Genomic DNA, 19,706 nt, shown 5'->3' with positions numbered 1-19,706 from the left:
CTTTGAAGACATCTTTTGCCTCCTGCATCACAGTGCTTAAAATATTCAGAAATGGCAGTTATAGCTCTCTAAATTTTTCTTCTTAGGTCCCTTGTTTACTCAGTCTGAATTAAATTATCTTAATAGGATTTTTAATTTAGGGGTTGTTCTCGATACTTTTATAGGATTACTTGGGTCTGATGTCTGGACACAATGACTATTTCTATTTTATTTACAGGTATTGTTATATTATATTACATTACATAAATAAAACAGCACTTCAATTCTGTAAAAATATCATAATTTCTTATAATATTAAATAGGTTAAATTGGTGGGTACATTATTTTTAATCTGTCATGTTTGTGGGTGAGAGAACAATTTATTTTATAAAATTTATTTTATAATCATAAACATGCCTATTGCTTGGAATTTTGAGTACACATTGCTACAAGCAAGCATTTAAGTAGAATGGTACCACGGTATGACTAACAGACTGAGTGGTCCGTTAAACTCAGTACAGGAAGGCATTGCTTTTGCTATGCAACCCCTAAGAAAATAAACAGGTGTCACCAAATTCTACCATTGCCTGATGGCTTCATGGTAGTTTATTCGGGTGATATATAGGCAGTTTATGGATCATGATAAGGCAAAATCATGATCTTAATCATTGAAAGAATTGGAATACTAAGTTTTCTTCTACCTTGCTCTTGGGAAACACGTTTATAATCATTTTGAGGTAATCTTAAGATATATTTGTACAGGACGAAATTGTACAAAGGGAGGAGTGCTGGATTGCAGGTTCAAATATGAGGAGTTGAAACTGCGCTATTATTTGAAAATTAAAGCAACTCATCAAACTTATTGGAGATATTTATAAAATATATTATCCTTACAGATTTCTTATCAGAAATTAATCTTGGTTTTAACAAATGGGTAGTGAACCATGTAATGAACTCTTCCCTCTTACTTTATAATCAGTAGGGTGAAGGATCAATAAAATTGGAAATGAAGAAGAACTAACAAATGCTATATTCATATCTTAGTCCCTAGGGAATGTGGAGATGCTAAATTTAGTGAAACAAGCTATGCACTGCATAAACAGCAGAGATTAATACCCTAAAGCTTTAATATTCTGCACTGGGGGAGGTCCAAAATGAAGGCACTGACAGGTTCTAGTGTGTGGTGAGGGTTCATTTTCTTTCATATGATACTTCTGGTTATTTCCTAATATAGAGGGTGGAAAGGCCAAGGTGACTCTCGGAGAAATACCTTCTCTAAAGTGATCTCCATTTCTGGGTCTTCAATTTTGTTCCATTGATCTACCTCCCTGTATCTGTACCAATACCATGCAGTTTTTAATTCAGATTGTTCTGTAGTACAGCTCGAGGTCAGCTTGATGGTGACTCCCTCAGAAGTTCTTTTATTGTTGAGAATAGTTTCACTATCCTCAGGTTTTTGTTATTCCAGATGAACTGGCTGCTTTCGTGTGTCAACTTGACATAAGCTGGAGTTATCACAGAGAAAGGAGCTTCAGTTGAGGAAGTGCCTCTATGAGATCCAGCTGTATGGCATTTTCTCAATTAGTGATTGGTGGGGGGGGGTGGGCTTGTGTGTGGGGGTACCATCTCTGGGCTGGTAGTCTTGGGTTCTATAAGAGAGCAAGCTGAGCAACCCATGGCTCCAGCCACATATGTAGTATGACCTTGTGGGACATCAATGGGAGGAGAGGACCTTGGTCCAGTGAAGGCTCGATGTCCCAGTGTAGGGGAATGCCAGGACAGGGAAGTGGGTGGATAAGTGAGCAGGGGGAGGAGGGATGGGATAAGGGTTTTCAGAGCGGAAATCCGGAAAGGGGATAACATTTGAAATGTAAATAAAATAACTAATGAAAAATTAAAGCGATCTCTACTCATTATCCTAACGTTATCATTGCATCACTCTGATGAATAGGTTCCAATATGAATTTACGGAGACACAAACATTTAAAACCTAGAAAACAGCAGCAGCAGCAGCAGCAGCAAGAAAATAAACCAGTGCATTTTGAAAGAACTGGGGCTTCTTCGAATTGAAATACTCTGTCCAAAATGTTTTGAGATTCAGAAAGGAAACCAAACTTAAAAGGCTTAGGAAGTAAACTAGGTTCACAAGTCTCAGGGTAGTTTGAAACTTGCAAGTTCACAAGGACTGTTCCCAAGTTTATATAAGCGATAATAAATACTGAGATGTGGTACTGAGCAGTTGTGCTGCCTGCAAAGGGTCATGCAGAGAGCTCCAGGGATGCTAGCTCTTGTGAGTTATCACCCATGCTGGGCAGGCCTTTCAGGGATGCATTTGTGTCACCAAAAATCCTTTAACTTAATCCTCACACATGAGTAGCCTCAATAAACTCACTGAATTATTATACTGGACTTAGATGGCATTAAAAATTATCAAAATGGTCTCTCCTCCCCAAAGGAAAGAGGACCAAGGGATAGAAGATGGCCCCAGACCCGCCATCATGAAGAAACAGGAGACCAAAATGGTGGCCAATCCTTTGAGAAAAGACCCAAGAACTTTGGCATTGGAGAGGACATCCAGCCCAAAAAAGATCTAACATGCTTCGCCAAAATGCCCAACTACATCAGGCTTCAGTGGCAAAGGGCCATCCTCTACAAGAGGCTCAGAGTACCTCTTGCCATTAACCAGTTCACTCAGGTCCTGGACAGGCAAAAGGCTACTCAGCTGCTTAAGCTTGCCCACAAGTACAGACCAGAGACAAAGCAGGAGAAAAAGCAAAGGCTACTGGCCGGTGCTGAGAAAAAAGCTGCAGGCAAATGGGACCTCCCAAGTAAGAGACCGCCTGTCCTCCAAGCAGGAGTCAATAGTCACCACCTTGGTGGAGAACAAGAAGGCTCAGCTGGTGGTGATTGCCCGTGACATAGACGCCATTGAGCTGGTGGTTTTCCTACCTGCCCTGTTCAAAAGATGGGGGTGCCCTACTGCATCATCAAGGGAAAGGCCAGGCTGGGGTGCCTTGTCCACAGGAAGACATGCACCACTGTTGCCTTCACACAGGTTAACTCGGAAGACAAGGGTGCTATGGTTAATTGGGTAGAAGCTATTAGGGCCAATTACAACTACAGATAGGATGAGATCTGCCATCACCGAGGAGGCAATGTCCTGGGTCCTAAGTCTATGTCATGCATTGCTAAGCTGGAAAAGGCAAAGGCTAAATAAATATAATTACAAAATTAAAAAATAAGTAAGCAAAATGTCTTTAATTTGACTCAAAGGACCCAACCAAGGAAAACATTTCCCCAGCCTTAATGGGATGCACATAGAAACTAGTAAATTCTGAAATGTAGGCAATGTGTCCACTTGGTTGGTCACAGAAAAGTTTGACTCCATGTTATATTTCACAGTGTCTACTTTATCATTCTTATAATCTAACTGACATTAGACTCATCAAATCTGAGCTGTAGTCTAATATGTTATCAGTCAAGGAGAAGCTATATTATAAAATGACACAGTTGTTTATGGAGAGTTAAAAACCATGAAGGGATAACCAGATTGTTTTTTATTTGTTTTTTTAAAAAAAAAGCAAGGCAAGCAAAAGTCAGCGAGTAAATATAGACTCCATGATTTTGGCATCATTTCCTGCATGACATTATAGTTTTAGTTTTAATATTTTACATTTCTTTGCATCTGTTAGTCAAATCAATTGTTAAGATAAACATATTTCAAACATACTGTAGAGCTATGCTGCACTGAGCCTTCTGGGACTATGTGCACGTGTCTTCAGTGGAATCAAGGGCTGTTCCGTTTGCTGACTCTATAAGCTCCCTTTCAGCTATAAATATTTGGCACTTGACCTGGGAGCCAAATTCTGCTTCAGTTTCTAGGATTGGTTCTGACCTGTAGCAGAGACAATATTGGGAAATCTAGACCTGTTCTGTCTTTGCTTACTACAGGGATCCTGGCCTTACTGAGAGCAGCTGTAACACAGCCATGGAGCCTGCTTCCTTCCTCGCCTGCCTATGGCAGAGGTCTGTGGTGGAGTAGAACTGGGCTTGTGAAAGTACCTGGGCTTGACTTCCTATCCCTCCACAGTCCTTGTCTTTGGTTAGCTTAGTTCTCTGTAACTCTCAGATGATGTCACAATACTTTTATCAGAGATGTGTCATAGGATTCTGTGCTGTTAGTTTAACACATAGAAGGCAATGGGTCCATAGTTCAACATCTAGGTTTTAGTTTCTACCATGTCCCTGCCTCTATAGATCCTATGTAGGCAATATTTAATTTCTGCCTTATTTATTATTATTTTCATCAATGCATGGTATGATGAGTGAGTTAAAAGCTTATATACTTTCTGGTATAAATAAATATGGTGTCTTTAGAAAAATGTCAATCTACAAAGTAGAATTTTGGGAGAATACGCTGGTAAATCTTAATTCAGAATCAATTCAAATACTTTGCAAAATTCATTGTTCCTTAGCTGAATGATGAATGCCAAAGATCTTAGAATCTTTAAGATAGTTTTAGATCATAATGTTTTCCAAAAGAAGCCAAAGTTTCAGAAAATCACAAAACCAGTGGACAGATAGTCAAAGGTGACTGAAATCCATATCTGCCACTGGGCCATCAGCTATTCTATTTCTACCCCAGTTTCAAAGGCAATGGTTTGTTTGCTGAACACAAGTTGTGTTTTATTTATAAACTATTATCCCTCATTAATAAATGATCATGTTTATGTTTCCAATTTGCTCATTTTTGTGTGCAAACCAAGTGACCACTAACACATTCATAAATAATGCCTTTCAGTATTTACCATGTTCTTTATGATCTTTAACATTAAAATATTGAAGAACATTTCTGAATTTTCATATTAATTCCATTGGTAGTAGAATGATGGCTATGTTTAAACTTAGTGCGATGTCTATAGGAAAAGCTTTATTTCTATATAATGAGACTACAAAGTTGATGTAACTATTTAATAGCACAGTAGAGAAACAATTCAATCCTTAATAATACTGTAAGGTCAGCTGGCAGTTTTTCATTCCTTTTTCCCTCTTGACATTTAGCTCTAGAAAGTATTTTAGACACCCAAAAATATTTATCTGCTGATTTTTCACATTTGAATAGGAGATAGAGTTAACTACTGTATATTTTTGTGACTCTCAAAACCAATTAACCATCTGTTTCTACTCTTCACAATGAATGGGCTCAAATGTCTACAGGTTGAAGGTGGGAAACCAATGATACAAGATCTCAGTGATTAAAGTGTCCATCTTATTAAGAAAACAATTAATGAAAACAGCCTAATAGTACAGACCAAAATTATCCCACAGCCATGGAAAACATTAACTCTTTGAACTAAAGCATGAGCCCATTGAGGTACCATTTATGGTAATATATTTTTCACTAGTAAAAACACATTAACCCAATGCTCTCTCACAGTGTTCTTCTAAAATACCGTTTACAAATCCTTCAGGTTAACAGATGAGTAAATGTTTTCTTTTATTTCACCCAGTGAAGTTTGGATACTAGAATGTTATGAGAGAAGGTGAAGAAGGCATGAGTTTACAAATTTATGAATTAAAATAAACAGGCTTTCCTTAATTGGTCAAAGAGATAATGTCGCTGAAATGACCCTTGAACCAATCAATACTAGGGAAAATGTCACTGACTGTGAATTCCTTGAAAACGTGGCAGCTAAAAAACCCCCAGTGCCAATTAACTCAGAAAAGGGTTGAATTTAATTGGGTCAAGTAAACATCCCTCTTTCACATCCCCTTTGCAAGTAACTCACAACTTTCAATCTCCAGGGTGCAGTTTTGCTCATCCAGAGGGTATCTTCGAAGATCCATCATGCATGCTGCAGTGGTTGTGATCCTACAAGGTGAGAGAGGAGAAAGACATTAGTGGGAACCTTTCATGGACACACAGAGACCCCCCCCCAACAAATAAGTTTAAATGAAATATTTTAGACAGTGAAATTTTATTTCTATGCTTTCTATCCCCAAATCATGTTTAGTAATTGGCTGAAAATTTAGAAGCTTCTTGGGGATCACTGTAGCAGTCGAGTAGATAATCCAGATAAAGAGATAGGAATGGACACATTTCTAGAGCGCAGCAACTTCAAGTAGAAGCAAAGTGTGAACATTGCAATGACCTGGAGTTTAAATTAGTAACCAAAACTTTCACAAAAAGAAACCAGGACCATGTGACTGCACAGGTGAATTTCCCAAACACTCAAAGAGAATTTGATGCCAACTCTTCTCAATCTCTTTCAAAAGTCAGAAGAGCACACACTTGGTTTCTGTGTTGGTATATTATACAACAAAACACACACATAGTTTGTATATCCCTCAATTCCTAGACTAACCAAAGGCAATAGAACAGAAAAGAAGACTTTAGGCTAGCTTTTCTCATGAATACTTAATTTAACTCCCTGTATTAGATCAAATCTAACAATTCAATAAAAGTATTTGATGGTGTAATACAGAGCATAACTATTCTAATGTGGAATTATTTACAAAATAGACAACCAATAGAACCAAGCACTAAGAAATACTATGAAGTCAATGAAAGAAAGGTCAAGGACAAGATTAGTTAACATACTACACCATGTAAAAAAGGAAACCCACATGATCATCTCAGCACGTGCAGAGAAATCAAAATCTCTACTTCTAAGGTCTGGAACAAAGCACGGATGTCCAATAGTGTTTATTATTATTATTATTATTATTATTATTATTATTTTGGTTTTTTGAGACAGGGTTTCTTTGTGTAGCCCTGGCTGTCCTGGAACTCACTTTGTAGACCAGTCTGGCCTTGAACCCATAAATCCATCTGCCTCTGCCTCCTGAGTCCTGGGATTAAAGGCATGTGCCACCACACCTGGCTTATATTGTTACTTTTATTGAACATAGCTTAGCAGTCCTAGCCTCAAATAAGAAGGGAGTAAGCAACATTATATGTGTTGTAGATGTTCTTTTCACATAGGTAGACAGCGGTGAAGAGTTCACCACAAAGAGCTATTGGAACTGGAATACGGATCATGCAAACCAACAGGATACAACGAGAATATGAAAATTCAATAGTCTTGTTTGTATAATATACCAACACAGACATCTCCAAAAAGGAAATTAAGAGGACACTTCCATTTACTCAAGCTACAAGATATGTAGGATTTGACTTAGCAATGGAGAAGGAAGACCTGTATGCTGAAAACTGTAAAACCTTCATGACAGAAAGGTGAAAAGACAAATAATTGGGGGAACCATGCTCCTCAGTCAGAATTAGTGTTCTCAAATCAATGACAAAGTATCCGCTCAGATCAATGCTGGCATCTTCTAAAATACCAATGATAACCTTTTGAAAATTTTATTTCCGTAGTATATGCATGTCATTAAACTTACCCTTGTAGCCAATCACTTTTTAAGTTAATTTTATTTTTACAAAAATAGAAGAAACAATCTTAAAATTCATATTGAACAACAAAAAAGGTTGGTAAATAACCAAAAAAATTGAGCCAGAGGAGCACAATTTTTTCATATAGTAGTACAATGATAACCGTTCACGTTTCTTTGCACATTTGACAGTGCTTGCTTTTTCTTTTTTAAATAGTAGCCCACAAGTGTTATATGTTGCCTCTTTGGAGCTTTGATTTATATTTCCCTTAGAATTGCTGAGCACTTTTTCTCAGGCCTGTTGACTCTAACTTTTTTTTTTCTAAATTTAGAGCCTTTGTACATTTTACGATAGAGACATTTATATTTTTTTGTTGGGATTGCTCTTAGTGTATTTTGGGCATTAGCCAATTATGAAATACATAGCATTTTCTCTCATTGCAAGTTAATCATTTCCCTTGCTGTATAAAGATTTTTTTTTTAGTTTGTTTTAATCCCAACTATTAGATTTTGCTTTTGTTTTCTGGGATTTTTGTTGTCTGGATACAAAGTTATTACCAAGCTCAGTGCCAAGATTTTCCCTTGTGTCCTGTTGGTACTTCAATTTTTGTTTACTTCTTTGATTTTATGTGTTTTGAGCTAGATTTTCTGCAACATTTTGGATGTAGATATATATTATTTAAAACAAAATTTGTTGGAGAGATCATCTTTTCTATTTGTATGTTCTTGGTGCCTTTGTTGATGGCTGTACCATTGACTGTAGATATGTCTTTATATCTGGTATCTCTGGTCCTACTCATTTAGGTGCTTGTTTCAATGACACCCTTGGACTTTTTGTTTATTATAAAATTGTATTATAATTTGATGTCAGAAAATATGATCCTCTGGCTTTCAATTCAACATCTATTGATTATGAGGCTAGCTTTGAGTTTTTCACAATCTTTGTTTTAGTGAGGTAAGTTCCCTTTATGCCCAGGTTTTGAAAGTCTTTGTGATGAACATGTATAGAACTTTTCCTGCATCTTTTGGGAAGATCATATGTTTTGTCCTTCATCCTGTTGATGACTTATCCTACATTTTGATTTGTATATGCTGAACAACTCTCTTATTCTTGGAATAAATCCTACTTGTTCCCGATGAATTTTTTTTTAGTGTGCTGTTGAATTTGCTAGTATTTTATTATATCTATTATTAATGTGATTAATTCATCATATACAATAGTTACCTGTCAAAGGCATCATGGTAAAGCTGTCAAAAACTTTGTAGTTTGGGTTGACTTTTATTTTTATACTTGTTAATGGCGTGAGCTAGGGTTGGCTAAATGAGCTCCGTTAGGCTTAGTGCCCTCATAAACCAATCATTCTTCTACCCAGGAGTATTGTGTGGATGAAAAGATTCAATGTGTATGTAATTATTTTCTCAGACTTTTGTACTTAACAGATGTTCCTCATATAGAAGTTACTCTCGAGACACTTGTTGTATGTTACACCACTTCTTATATTCACTCAAATACCGACAATAAATTATCAGTGTCTGCTGAATTTGTGAATAGGAAGAAATTTTGCTATGCATCAAAGATCAACCTTCTTTTCCCATGCAACCCAGTATAACAGAAGCAATGAAGTCAACCTCTTATGTCTTATGGTACCTCACAACCCTACGTGGATTCTCAGAGTCATTTCCCAAACTCTGACACATTCACACTCAACAGGTTTTGTGTAAAGAGTGAGAAAACCCTCTCCTGGTGTTCAAGTGTACATCACCCTTTTGGGCTCCATCAACCTTAGGTGTTGGTGGTAAATTCTAGGACTCTCACTCTAGATGTCCTATCTGGACTTCCCTCATCCCTGGATTTTTCCCTTAGGCTGTTTTCCTGGAATGTAGAGTCTGAGAGTAACAGAAATTCAAATGGCTACTCTATTCTTCATAATACTACTTTGGAATTAAAAAAAAAAAACTTTCTTAAAGACACAGTCCTCTACAAAGTGTAAGGATGATTTAATTAGCTCAAAACACCAAAATTTAACTCTAAGTTTCTTTTATGTTATAAATAGCCCTTAGTAGGTATGTGCTGGCTAGTGTTTTTTTGTTATTAGCAATAAAAAGTAAACCAGGGAAAATTAATATTAATATGAAGAATCCTTTGCAAGCAGGAAAACAGCTAATTGTTTTAGTGAGGGAAGGTCTCTTCCATAGTAGTCTAACCCACAACGTTTCTATATCAGTAAATAATAAGTCATTCTTACAAAGGAAACCTTTGGCTATTACACATTCATTTGTATGGAAATGACATAATTTATTTTCTTAATCTTTCACTGGTAGGCATTTATGTTGTTTCCTATTGTTTAGCTTTGTTGATAAAGATGTTCTATATTATTTGCTATAATAAAAAATTTAGTATACACACATATGCTACATATAGTACAAAAGTATGTGTGTGTGTATATATATATATATATACACATATATATACATATATAGTGTAAAATCAGTTATAATATAAAACAGAAATGTATACCAACATCCAACATTATATATTTATATTTAAATATCTGTGTATATACAACACAAATGTGTGTTTCACTTAACATCAGGGCACATTCTGAGAGCTTCATTATTTGTAATGAATGAATATTATAGACTGTTGTTGCACAAAGCTGGTGGTATAGATGACTGTTACCACCAGATAATAGGAGGTTTATGTCTCATTATAATATTAGGGGACCACCATAACACGTGGAGGTAATTACTGATCAAAACTTTGTTGTGGCACATAACTTATACAAACTGTACATACAGATAAAATATAGATCTTCTGAAAAATTAAACAAAATGAATTACTATATGCAACCTCAATATATAAAGTTCAAATGAAAACTATATTGTATTCATATAAAATCACTTCCTACACACAGATGTTGGATCTGTGTCACTTTAAGTAAAGTTGCACAATAAGTACTAAAACACTTGTCAAAATTCTCCATTTATTGTATTCTTACACAACTTCTTAGGAAAAAAATGGTCAAGGTGTAAACACGCAATGGGAATTTCTCATATTCTTCCCATACTCCATAACTCAGAAATGATGGCTTTTTTTTTCCAGGTAGGATTTCATCCCACCAGGGACATTTGGCAGTGTCTTAAGACATTTTTGGTTATTGTGTTTAGACTGAAATTTGATACTAGATTCAAGTTTAATGGAAGCCAGTGTTTCTGCTAAGCATCTCATAATGACAGGACAGCTTTCCAGCACAGCAAAACTGTCACCTGTTCAAAAATATCATTGCTGAGGTCAAGAATCTCTGTGACTGAGTGCTTCTGAACATTTTTCCATGGATGAAACCTTTAATAAAATGAAATCTTGTAGGAAACTTCAGTCCACACCGTATAAGTAGTGAAAAAAAAAGTTGTCAGTATTACATCACCTTGTAAGCTTACATNAGACAGGGTTTCTCTGTGTAGCCCTGGCTGTCCTGGAACTCACTTTGTAGACCAGGCTGGCCTCGAACTCAGAAATCCGCTTGCCTCTGCCTCCCAAGTGCTGGGACTAAAGTCGTGCGCCACCATGCCCGGCTTGTAATATATTTTAAAAAGAGAACACACATTGAAAGCAAGGATAATATATGATAAGGACTTGGGTCCTGAATCTTCCTTAGTACCTTTTTTTTGTCTTTATTTTTTGAAGTTGTAATATGATTGCACCCCTTCCCTTCCCATTCCCTCCCTCCAATCCCTCCCATATACCCCTTCTTGCTTTCTTTCAAGTCCATGGCTCCTTTATTCATTAATTGTTGCTACATGCCTGGATATATATGTATACCTGTTCCTATATACATAAATACAACCTGCTCAGTCTATAAAATGTTGTATTGTGTTTCAGGGCTGCTGATGAAAACTCCAAATTTTGCAAAGAATTACTGAATTGACTCCATCTGGTATGATTAATTCATTCATCAATACTTGTCGGAAGACATAAAATTGACTTCACGACCACATATTGTACTAAGGCTTGACCTAGGCTCTGGTTTGTACTCTTATTGTTTGGGTTCCTTGACTGCTGCTCCTCACATATCCCACTGTGATGTAAAAAGAAATGATTAATAAGTTCAGCAAGGGAAACAACCCATGAACCTGCAGGAAGGGTAGCTCCTGGAATTCCCTGACATAAAACCACCTCCTATCTTCCAATTCTCAAACTCCCTGAAGGATTTCATGAGCCCAACTTGGATTTGGTGGAAAATGTCTCAAAATTATGTAATAGTAGTTGGAGGAAAGCCACAAAAATGCTAATATGGTCCACAGATACTCATCAGGGTCTTGGCAAAGAGAAAGAACACTGGAACTCAAACAGGGATCTGATCCAAGCAGGTGCTCACATATTGAGGCTTTAGTCTGGAGAAACATATACAGTGGAAGGTTTAACTTTGATACTAAGAATTTGGCATTTCTAGATATAATACTCAAGGTATGAGCAATTGGCACAGGGCAACATTGCTCAGCAGAAATCCATAAGACCATCAACAAAAAGAGAGATGCCCCCAGGCAGAACTATTTGGCTCTTGTGTCTTTGGGTGAGAGACTCCAGTGAACATCTCTAAGAATGATTGCTCCCTCCATCTCCATTTCTCTTTCTTGTCTAATAGGATGGCTGGAAGCAGTGAACCACCACTACAATTAATTCACACCCTCCTGGCAATGTACTCGCTCTGAACGAAGCAAGATGATCATATGAACACTTCATGGCATTAAAGGTATCAAAGATCCCAGAACTGGATTGATTAAGGGCTTCAAAGTTGCCTTGTTTCTTTTAAAGATTCTGTTTCTAGTGTTCTGCACTGAACGTATTCGTCCTCTTTGAGTGTGGAAATACTATCATTGGCAGACAGTGAATCAAAGAACAATAGGGAAAAGCCAGCTACAGGCAACAGCATTAACTAACCATTCTTCTAAAGACAAATTTCCCAGAGGTGGCTTCATGATAGCAGAGCATTCATCTGTTCTTTCAAAGACATTTAGAACAGCTTACATTATAATCTAATTTATTGACATTTTGAAGGTTAGGTCAGAAATGGCAGTGGGCTGTTAAAACTGTGGTCCCAGGGCAGGAATGCTGCTGCCGTAGTTTCTATTCATTAAGGTTTAAGCTGCACAGCCATCGACCTTAGGCACCACTGGAACTGCAAATCATTTCTAATGTCTGAGACTGGCATGGTTCTTGATGTTGACAAAACTCTATCCAGGAAGTGTCAGCCCACAAGTAGCTTCACGGGTACCCATGACTGTGAGGTTGTTTGGAAAGAGTAGTGATAAGATTGCTATGTTGCTAGGATTAAACTTCATATTGTGACAGTATCAATGGGACTGTCTCCTGCAACTATTATCTAATAAGACAGTTATTCTTGACTAAGCCAGTTCATTGAGAGCAGGCCTTCTGTGTTTCCACACTGGAGTTGGAGAAACCACACAGGTCTTTTAGACAGCTTTGGCACTCTAGGGGAAGATATTAAGCTCATACAGATAGGAGGCTGTCAGTTTAACCCACTGTTACCTCCTAGACCTTTAGAGTCAGTATGGTTTAGGTAATATCATATGGCTAGGATAGTACATGCTAAGCACTGTACTGAGCATTGTAAACTGTTGTTGGGTTTTTTTTCCCATCACTACCATGATAAATAGCCATTTAGTTAGTGGCTTAAAATGATACAAATTTACTTTAGAGTTCTGGAAGTCAGCCATTATGAAATCAGGGCTGATGAAATGGCTTGACTGTTAAAGAGTGCTTTCTGAGCAAGCCTGAAATCCAAGTTTGATTTCTGAAACTTATAATAGAAGAAGAGAATCAACTCTCCATACAAAAAACACATGAAAGTAATACATATTTATTTTTTTTCAGCCATTGGTTGTCCACTCCCACAAACAAGTTCTATGCTAATCTTTGCCCTAGCACAGCTTGCAGGCATGACAAATTGTAGGTCAAAGGTTTTGTGGCTGGGTTGATGTCCCACCACTGAAAGTCTTGCCTGGTTCCAGAAGATGGCTGATTAAGGTTCTGAATCTCCCACTACTAGAAGCCTTCACTAAGATCACTCTCATAGATTCCAGGAATTTTACCCTGAACTAGGTTTCCACATAAGTTTAAAAACCAACCCTATAGGTGGAACAACATTATGAACTAACCAGTACCCCAGAGCTCTTGACTCTAGCTGCATATGTATTAAAAGATGGCCTAGTCGGCCATCACTGGAAAGAGAGGCCCATTGGACTTGCAAACTTTATATGCCCCAGTACAGGGGAATGCCAGGGCAAAAAAGTGGGAGTGGGTAGGTAGGGGAGTTGGAGGGAGGGTGGGGGGGGAACTTTTGGGATAGCATTGGAAATGTAAATGAGGAAAATACCTAATAAAAACTATTAAAAAAAACAGCAAAAACAAAAAAACAAAAAAACAAAAAAACAAAACAAACAAACAAAAAAAACCCAGTCCTGAAATCAGAGCATGACTGCTCTAGAGGCCATGAGGGAAAATCGGTTTCCTGGTCCTTTCCATCTTCCAACAACCGTTTGCATTCCTTGGCTCATGCAGCCTTTCTTCCACCTTCAATGCAAATTACATCCAACTCCCCTCTCTTCTCATGCCTCCTCAATCTCTCATGCTCTGCTTTGCTCTTTAAGGACCCCCATGTTTCCATTGGGCCCATTTGTAAAGTCTCCTTCATTGGATGAGGTAATATACTTTCAATGATAATTACATGACATCCCAGAGAAAAGCAACGTTCTGACTACCATAGGCGAATGACTTAGTTTTCTTCTTATATTAGTCCCTATATCAAAACTAAGGAAACTGATACCACATAGGATGTAGAAATGCTCCAAGCTCAGGGTCTGTAAGTGGTCATATGGATATTCAGATTTGGGCAAGCTAGACTCTCTAGATGTTTCATTTAGCCTACATGAGTCTAAGCAGAGAACATTGGGAGCATTAAAATTTCTGCCATAGCAGGGAAATACACTTAAAATCTGAAGTTTATTATAATTTTAGCATTCACCCAAGGAGCAGTAATTTGAGGTATTTTCTGTCTGACTATTGTCAAAGGTAAGAGGACCTATCATGAATCTGGAATATGTTAATATGGGTACAGTAGTTAAAAACACCCAACCATATATTTATGCTGACATTATTTTTAGTTTTCCTTCAAAACACTATTAGTGGTAATGTTTTGTGGGGTCTTAGGGCATAGAAGCAGTTGCAAGGAGACATAGCCACATATTTATGACAGGCAAGGCTCTTTTTGGGGGGTTTGGTGACCCTAGCTAAACTCAAAGCCAGTACTATCTAGAGGTGACCAGTGTATTCACTTGACAAGAGGCGTGTTGGACTTCTCATGATTTTTCTACCATGGGCTAAAACTTGGTAGTTGTTCATGGGTCATGGCACAATTTTGGAAGATGTTTTTCTTCCTGTGCACAAGTCTCTTGGCATTGCTTGGTGGGCAATATGTGGTTAGTTCCTTTCGGCAATTGATGATTTGTAGCTGGCATGATCTGTATCCAGAACTTGACAAGCCTGAAGTACTTTCAATGCTGGAATTGATGGGAAATACAAGGGCAGAGTAGAACACATACATATTTGGTCCTGTGGGCAATGGCCCAAACTAATCCTATATTGCAATTTTGGGCTATCATTTCTGAAATGATTGACAACTATATGCAGAATTGAGTACAGTATGACTCAAAGATTGAGGTGACAAAGAGGACAGACAAAATATGAGGGCAGAAACGATTGCCTTTTATTTTGTGTGTGATTGTGTGTTTGTGTGCATGTGTGTGTAAATGCTTATGTATATAAATTTGTGTAGGTGAACATGTAGTTGGTCTGTGTGTATGTAGGCATGTATGTATGGAATCCAGAAATCAACCTAGGATGTTATTTCTCAGATATTGTCTACTTTTCTCTGTATAAGACGAGGTCTTTCATTTGCCTTGGAGCTTACCCCACAGAAGGATGCTTGGGTGACAGCTTGGCAGAAAACTCCAGAGACCCACTTATCTCCACTTCCTTCATGCTTGGATTATGAGCACACACCACCACATCAGACTTTTTTGAATCTTGGGGACCAAACTTAGGTTCTCATGCTTGGATAGTAAGCACTTCAATGACTGAGCTATCTCCCTACCTTCTAGTATCCTATTTTTATTACCCATCAGATATCTATATACTCTAGTAATAAATGGATGGGTGCGGGGGGATAAAGGGAGTGGGAGAAAACCCGTATCCCGCCAGAGTTCTGGTGCTTTGGGTGGGCAGACGTGGAAGGACTGTTGCATGTTTTCTATGTGGCCCGGGTGGGTGTCTGGCTGTGTGACGCCACGGAATCCCAGCTTGCTCGGGGGTGAATAAGGGGCAGTCCTATAACAGGTTCTCGGTCTTCGGCATCCCATGCTGGATACCACAGAGGAGCTGAGAACAAATCGGGGCTCCCAGGGGCTGCTCTATCAGCCAGGGCCGAAGGGAGGAAAGGGAAGGGAGAGAGGTGAGGCACTGTGTGGTTCACACGCAGGTGAGAATCCTTGGTCCTGTCTGGCTTGTTAGGGGAAAGCGTACCCCTTCATTCAAGCACGGCAGGCCTTGATGAGCAGAGACAGGCTATGGTTTTAGAGCTTTATTGTAGGAAGGCAGAGAGAAAGAAAGCTTCTTTATAGTGGGCTGGGCCATCAGATAACTGTGGGGAGGAGGTTACCTGGCTGTGGAGTCTAGCCAGAATGCCAGAAGCTTGGGACATTGTCTGTGTGACTTATAGTCACAGAATCATGGAGTTGGGGGCTCTATGGTGTCAGGCACCTGACTCTGGGAATGTGGCTTGCTTTTCCATCCCTTGTTGAGATTTCTACTGGGTTGCTGGAGCAAGCCCCATTCAACCAAAATAGGCTGCCTATCAACAGTCCCACAGACGGACCTTTTGCTTTTGTTTTTTGGTAAATACAACCTTCAAGGTTTCTGCAAAGTAACTTCAACAACTGTTAGTATAACACATCTCTCAGAGGTATTTTCTTTAGCAAGCCGATGGGAAGCTGATAAATGTATTTCTTAGATGTGTTACTTTCATAATTAGTATATATTTTTTTCCTAGTTTTACTCTTACTTTGTTTATTCTTTAGTTTCTTTTTATATTAAACGTTATATATGCGATATATTTTGATCATATTCTTTCCTCTCCATCAAATACTCCCAGATTCTCCTCATTTCCTTATACATTGAATTTCATGCTTTCTCAAAAAATGCAACATGAAAGAAAAACCTCAAAATTAAAGATCAAAACAAATAAAAATAAATAAAATAAATGAGATAATAAATAATAAAAAGTAAAACAAAAATAATAAAACAAAAACAGAACAAGACAACCAAAAATATCATATGAAATCTCTTTTCTGTTGACCAAGTACTCCTAGGTATGGAAATATACCCAGTGATACTCCATAGAAGAACACTAATTTTCTCTTTCCTTACAGGTATTAATTTCAAATAGCTTCTTGGCTAGTGGTGGGATTTAATCTTTATTTCTCTTTTTATAAAGGGGTTTTGTCTGTTTAGAACTCATGCAAGTCTTGTGTGCTGTAACAGTGTCTGTAAGTTCACATGTGCACCCTACTGCTGTATCTGGAAGGAACTGTCGGAGTCATCTACCACCTTCGACTCATGCATTCTTCTTGCCCCCTCTTCCATATCGATTCATGAGCCCTGGGGGAGGGGATTTGATAAACACATTCCATTTAGGACTGACTGCTTAAAAGTTCCCCATTCTCTGTCACAGGGTCCAGTTGTCAGTCTCTGTGTTGAGAGCCATCTACTTCTGGAAGAAGCTTCTCTGATGAGGGGTGAGTAAGACACTGATATGACAACACTATGGCACTAGCGCCATTTAATAGCTAAGTTTTTGTAGAATAATAGTAGTAGGTTTTCTTCTAGGGCTCATGTATGGCTTTTTCTAGTCTCATGCTTTGGTTACTTTAGCCATGTAAGCTATGGGTTCCATCTCATAGAATGGATCTTAGAACCAGGCAAAAAGTGGTTGGTTACTCCCATAATGTTTGTGCCACGAGTGTACCAGTATACCTTGTAGGCATTTCTCTGCTGTAGGTTTCAGGGTTTATGTCTGGGTGATAGAGGTGATTACTTTTCTCCTCCAGTAGGGTCCAACACACCTTCTAGAACAATAAACACAAGTCAGTAGGGGTAAACCCACTGGTTGGACATAGGCTAAATTTCACTATTTTCAATAGCAGAAGTATGTGTTGTTCTGAGTGAAAGGGCCCTGCTGTCAGGTGTGGAGAACAACCAATAGCCTTGGCAATATCCTGAGATGTGTGTGTGCATGCACGCGTGCATGTGTGTGGTGTCTATGGGACTCTTTTAGCCAATGATTCAACAAGATTTTAATTTATGATGTAGTATGTCTAGTGGGGCATTCTTTTCTCCATTCTATGGTAAGTCCATTTAGATTTTTTCACAGATATATATATATTTTAGGAAACTTTTGCTAGAGCAAGTTTCCATATGGCTTTTCAAAAATCCCCTCCCATAGTCCCTTCATTTCCCTCTATTCCATCTTCTATTGTAGTGTCCCATTTATCTCTTTATAACACTATGTTCTATTTCCTCCTTTTTGGAAGACTCTATGCCCCTCTGCTAATTCTATTTTCTCTTCCTTGAGATATGTTCTCCTCCCACCCCCTGTCCCTTCCTAGCTACCTAACCCCTCTGATTATTCTGTTTGAAATACACATATCTAAAGCTCAAGGGATAACATCTACATTTGAGAGAAAACGTGATATTTGCTTGTGTCTGCATTACTTTATTTAGGATGAGTGTTTCTAGCTCCATCCATTTATTTGAAAATTTCAGTTTTCTTACAAGTTGAATAATATTCCCTTGTGTAAATGTGTCACTTTTTCATTATGTTTTGTCAGTTAATGAACATTTTAGATGTTTCTAATTCCTGGCTATTATGAATAGGGCAGCAACACACATGAATTAGCAAGCACTTTTATAGTAAGAGGTAGTCCTTTAGATATATTTACAAGAGTGGTGTAGTTAGATCTTGTGGTAGACCATTTTCAGCATTTTGAGTAACTTCAACACTGATTTCCATAGTAGATGTACCAGTTAATAACCCGAGGCTCTTGATGATGGGATATACTTCTTGTTTGCAGCAGAAAGATGGATATTGTTTTCAATTCCAACCTTTAGCCTTTGTGTCTTTCTACTGGGAAAATTGAAACCATTAATAACATTGAGAGTTATGAATAAGAACTACTTATTGATGCCTGTTATTTTGTTGATGTGGTTCAGGTTTTCCCCATATCTTTTAATTTTCTGTTCTGGGATTATTTATTCTTGTGTTCTCTTTAATATATTGTTAACCTTCTCTTCAGACTGAAGGTTTCTTTTATGTGGCTTTAGTGCATCTATTTAGTGTACAGAAATTGCTTATGTTGTTTTTTATTGTGAAATGTTTTTTCTTTCTTGGTAGATTGTGATCGATAGTTTTGCTAGGTATAGTAGTCTAGGTTTGTATCTGCAGTCTTTATTTGTAGAATAACAGTCCAGTTGTTTTGGCTCAGAGTCTTCATTGAAACATTCAGTGTTATTTTAGTGGTCTTATCTTTATATGTGGCTTGGTCTTTTTCTTTAACAGTTTTTATTATTGTTTCTTTGTTCTATACATTTGGTGTTTTGATTATTATGTGTTGTGGGAAGTATACTTTCAGGTTCTGTCTATTTGGTGTTTTTGTATCCCTCTTGTGCTCTTTATTTCAAGTGGATATTTTTTCTTCTATAATTTTTATTAAAAATTTATCTGTACTTTTACCTGGATTTCTTCTCATTCATCTATCCTTATTATTAATATATTTGGTCTTTCATAATGCCCCAGATTTTCTGGATGTTTTGTGCTTGGATTTTTAAATTTTCTTTGACTGAACTTTCCTTTATTTCCGCTTTGTCTTCAAGATCCCTAATTCTCTCTCCCATGTCTTTTGATTTGTTGGGAAGGCTTATCTCTTAAGTTTTTATTTTGATAACCTTAGTTTTTCAATCCCAGTTTAATTTAAGTTGGTTTTTCTTTAGTGATTCTATATCTTTGTTAAGTTCTACGTTCATGTCTTGAATTATTTTTCTTATTTCAGTCAACTATTTGTGCTTTCACATTCTTTTTTATTTTTTTTATTTTTTATTTTTAAATATTTTTATTACATATTTTCCTCAGTTACATTTCCAATGCTATCCCAAAAGTCCCCCATAGCGCCCCCCACTTCCCTACCCACCCATTCCCATTCTTTTG

The 19,706-nt window shown here is 37.6% G+C and overlaps 1 protein-coding gene across 2 annotated transcripts in view; it reads right to left on the bottom strand.

The window, feature by feature from the left end:
• Positions 1-19,706, bottom strand: part of Gabrb1 (gamma-aminobutyric acid type A receptor beta1 subunit) — a 464,459-nt gene that overhangs the window by 94,257 nt on the left and 350,496 nt on the right. For both annotated transcript variants that reach the window (XM_029477413.1, XM_021162619.2), the window contains exon 5: positions 5,769-5,851. In XM_029477413.1, coding sequence (XP_029333273.1) covers positions 5,769-5,851 — 83 coding nt within the window. The remainder of the gene's footprint in view (positions 1-5,768; positions 5,852-19,706) is intronic.

The sequence above is a fragment of the Mus caroli genome, chromosome 5 (genome assembly GCF_900094665.2).
Source record: "Mus caroli chromosome 5, CAROLI_EIJ_v1.1, whole genome shotgun sequence".
NCBI classification, from domain to species: Eukaryota; Metazoa; Chordata; class Mammalia; order Rodentia; family Muridae; genus Mus; species Mus caroli.
This window is presented reverse-complemented; position numbering and strand designations above follow the sequence as displayed.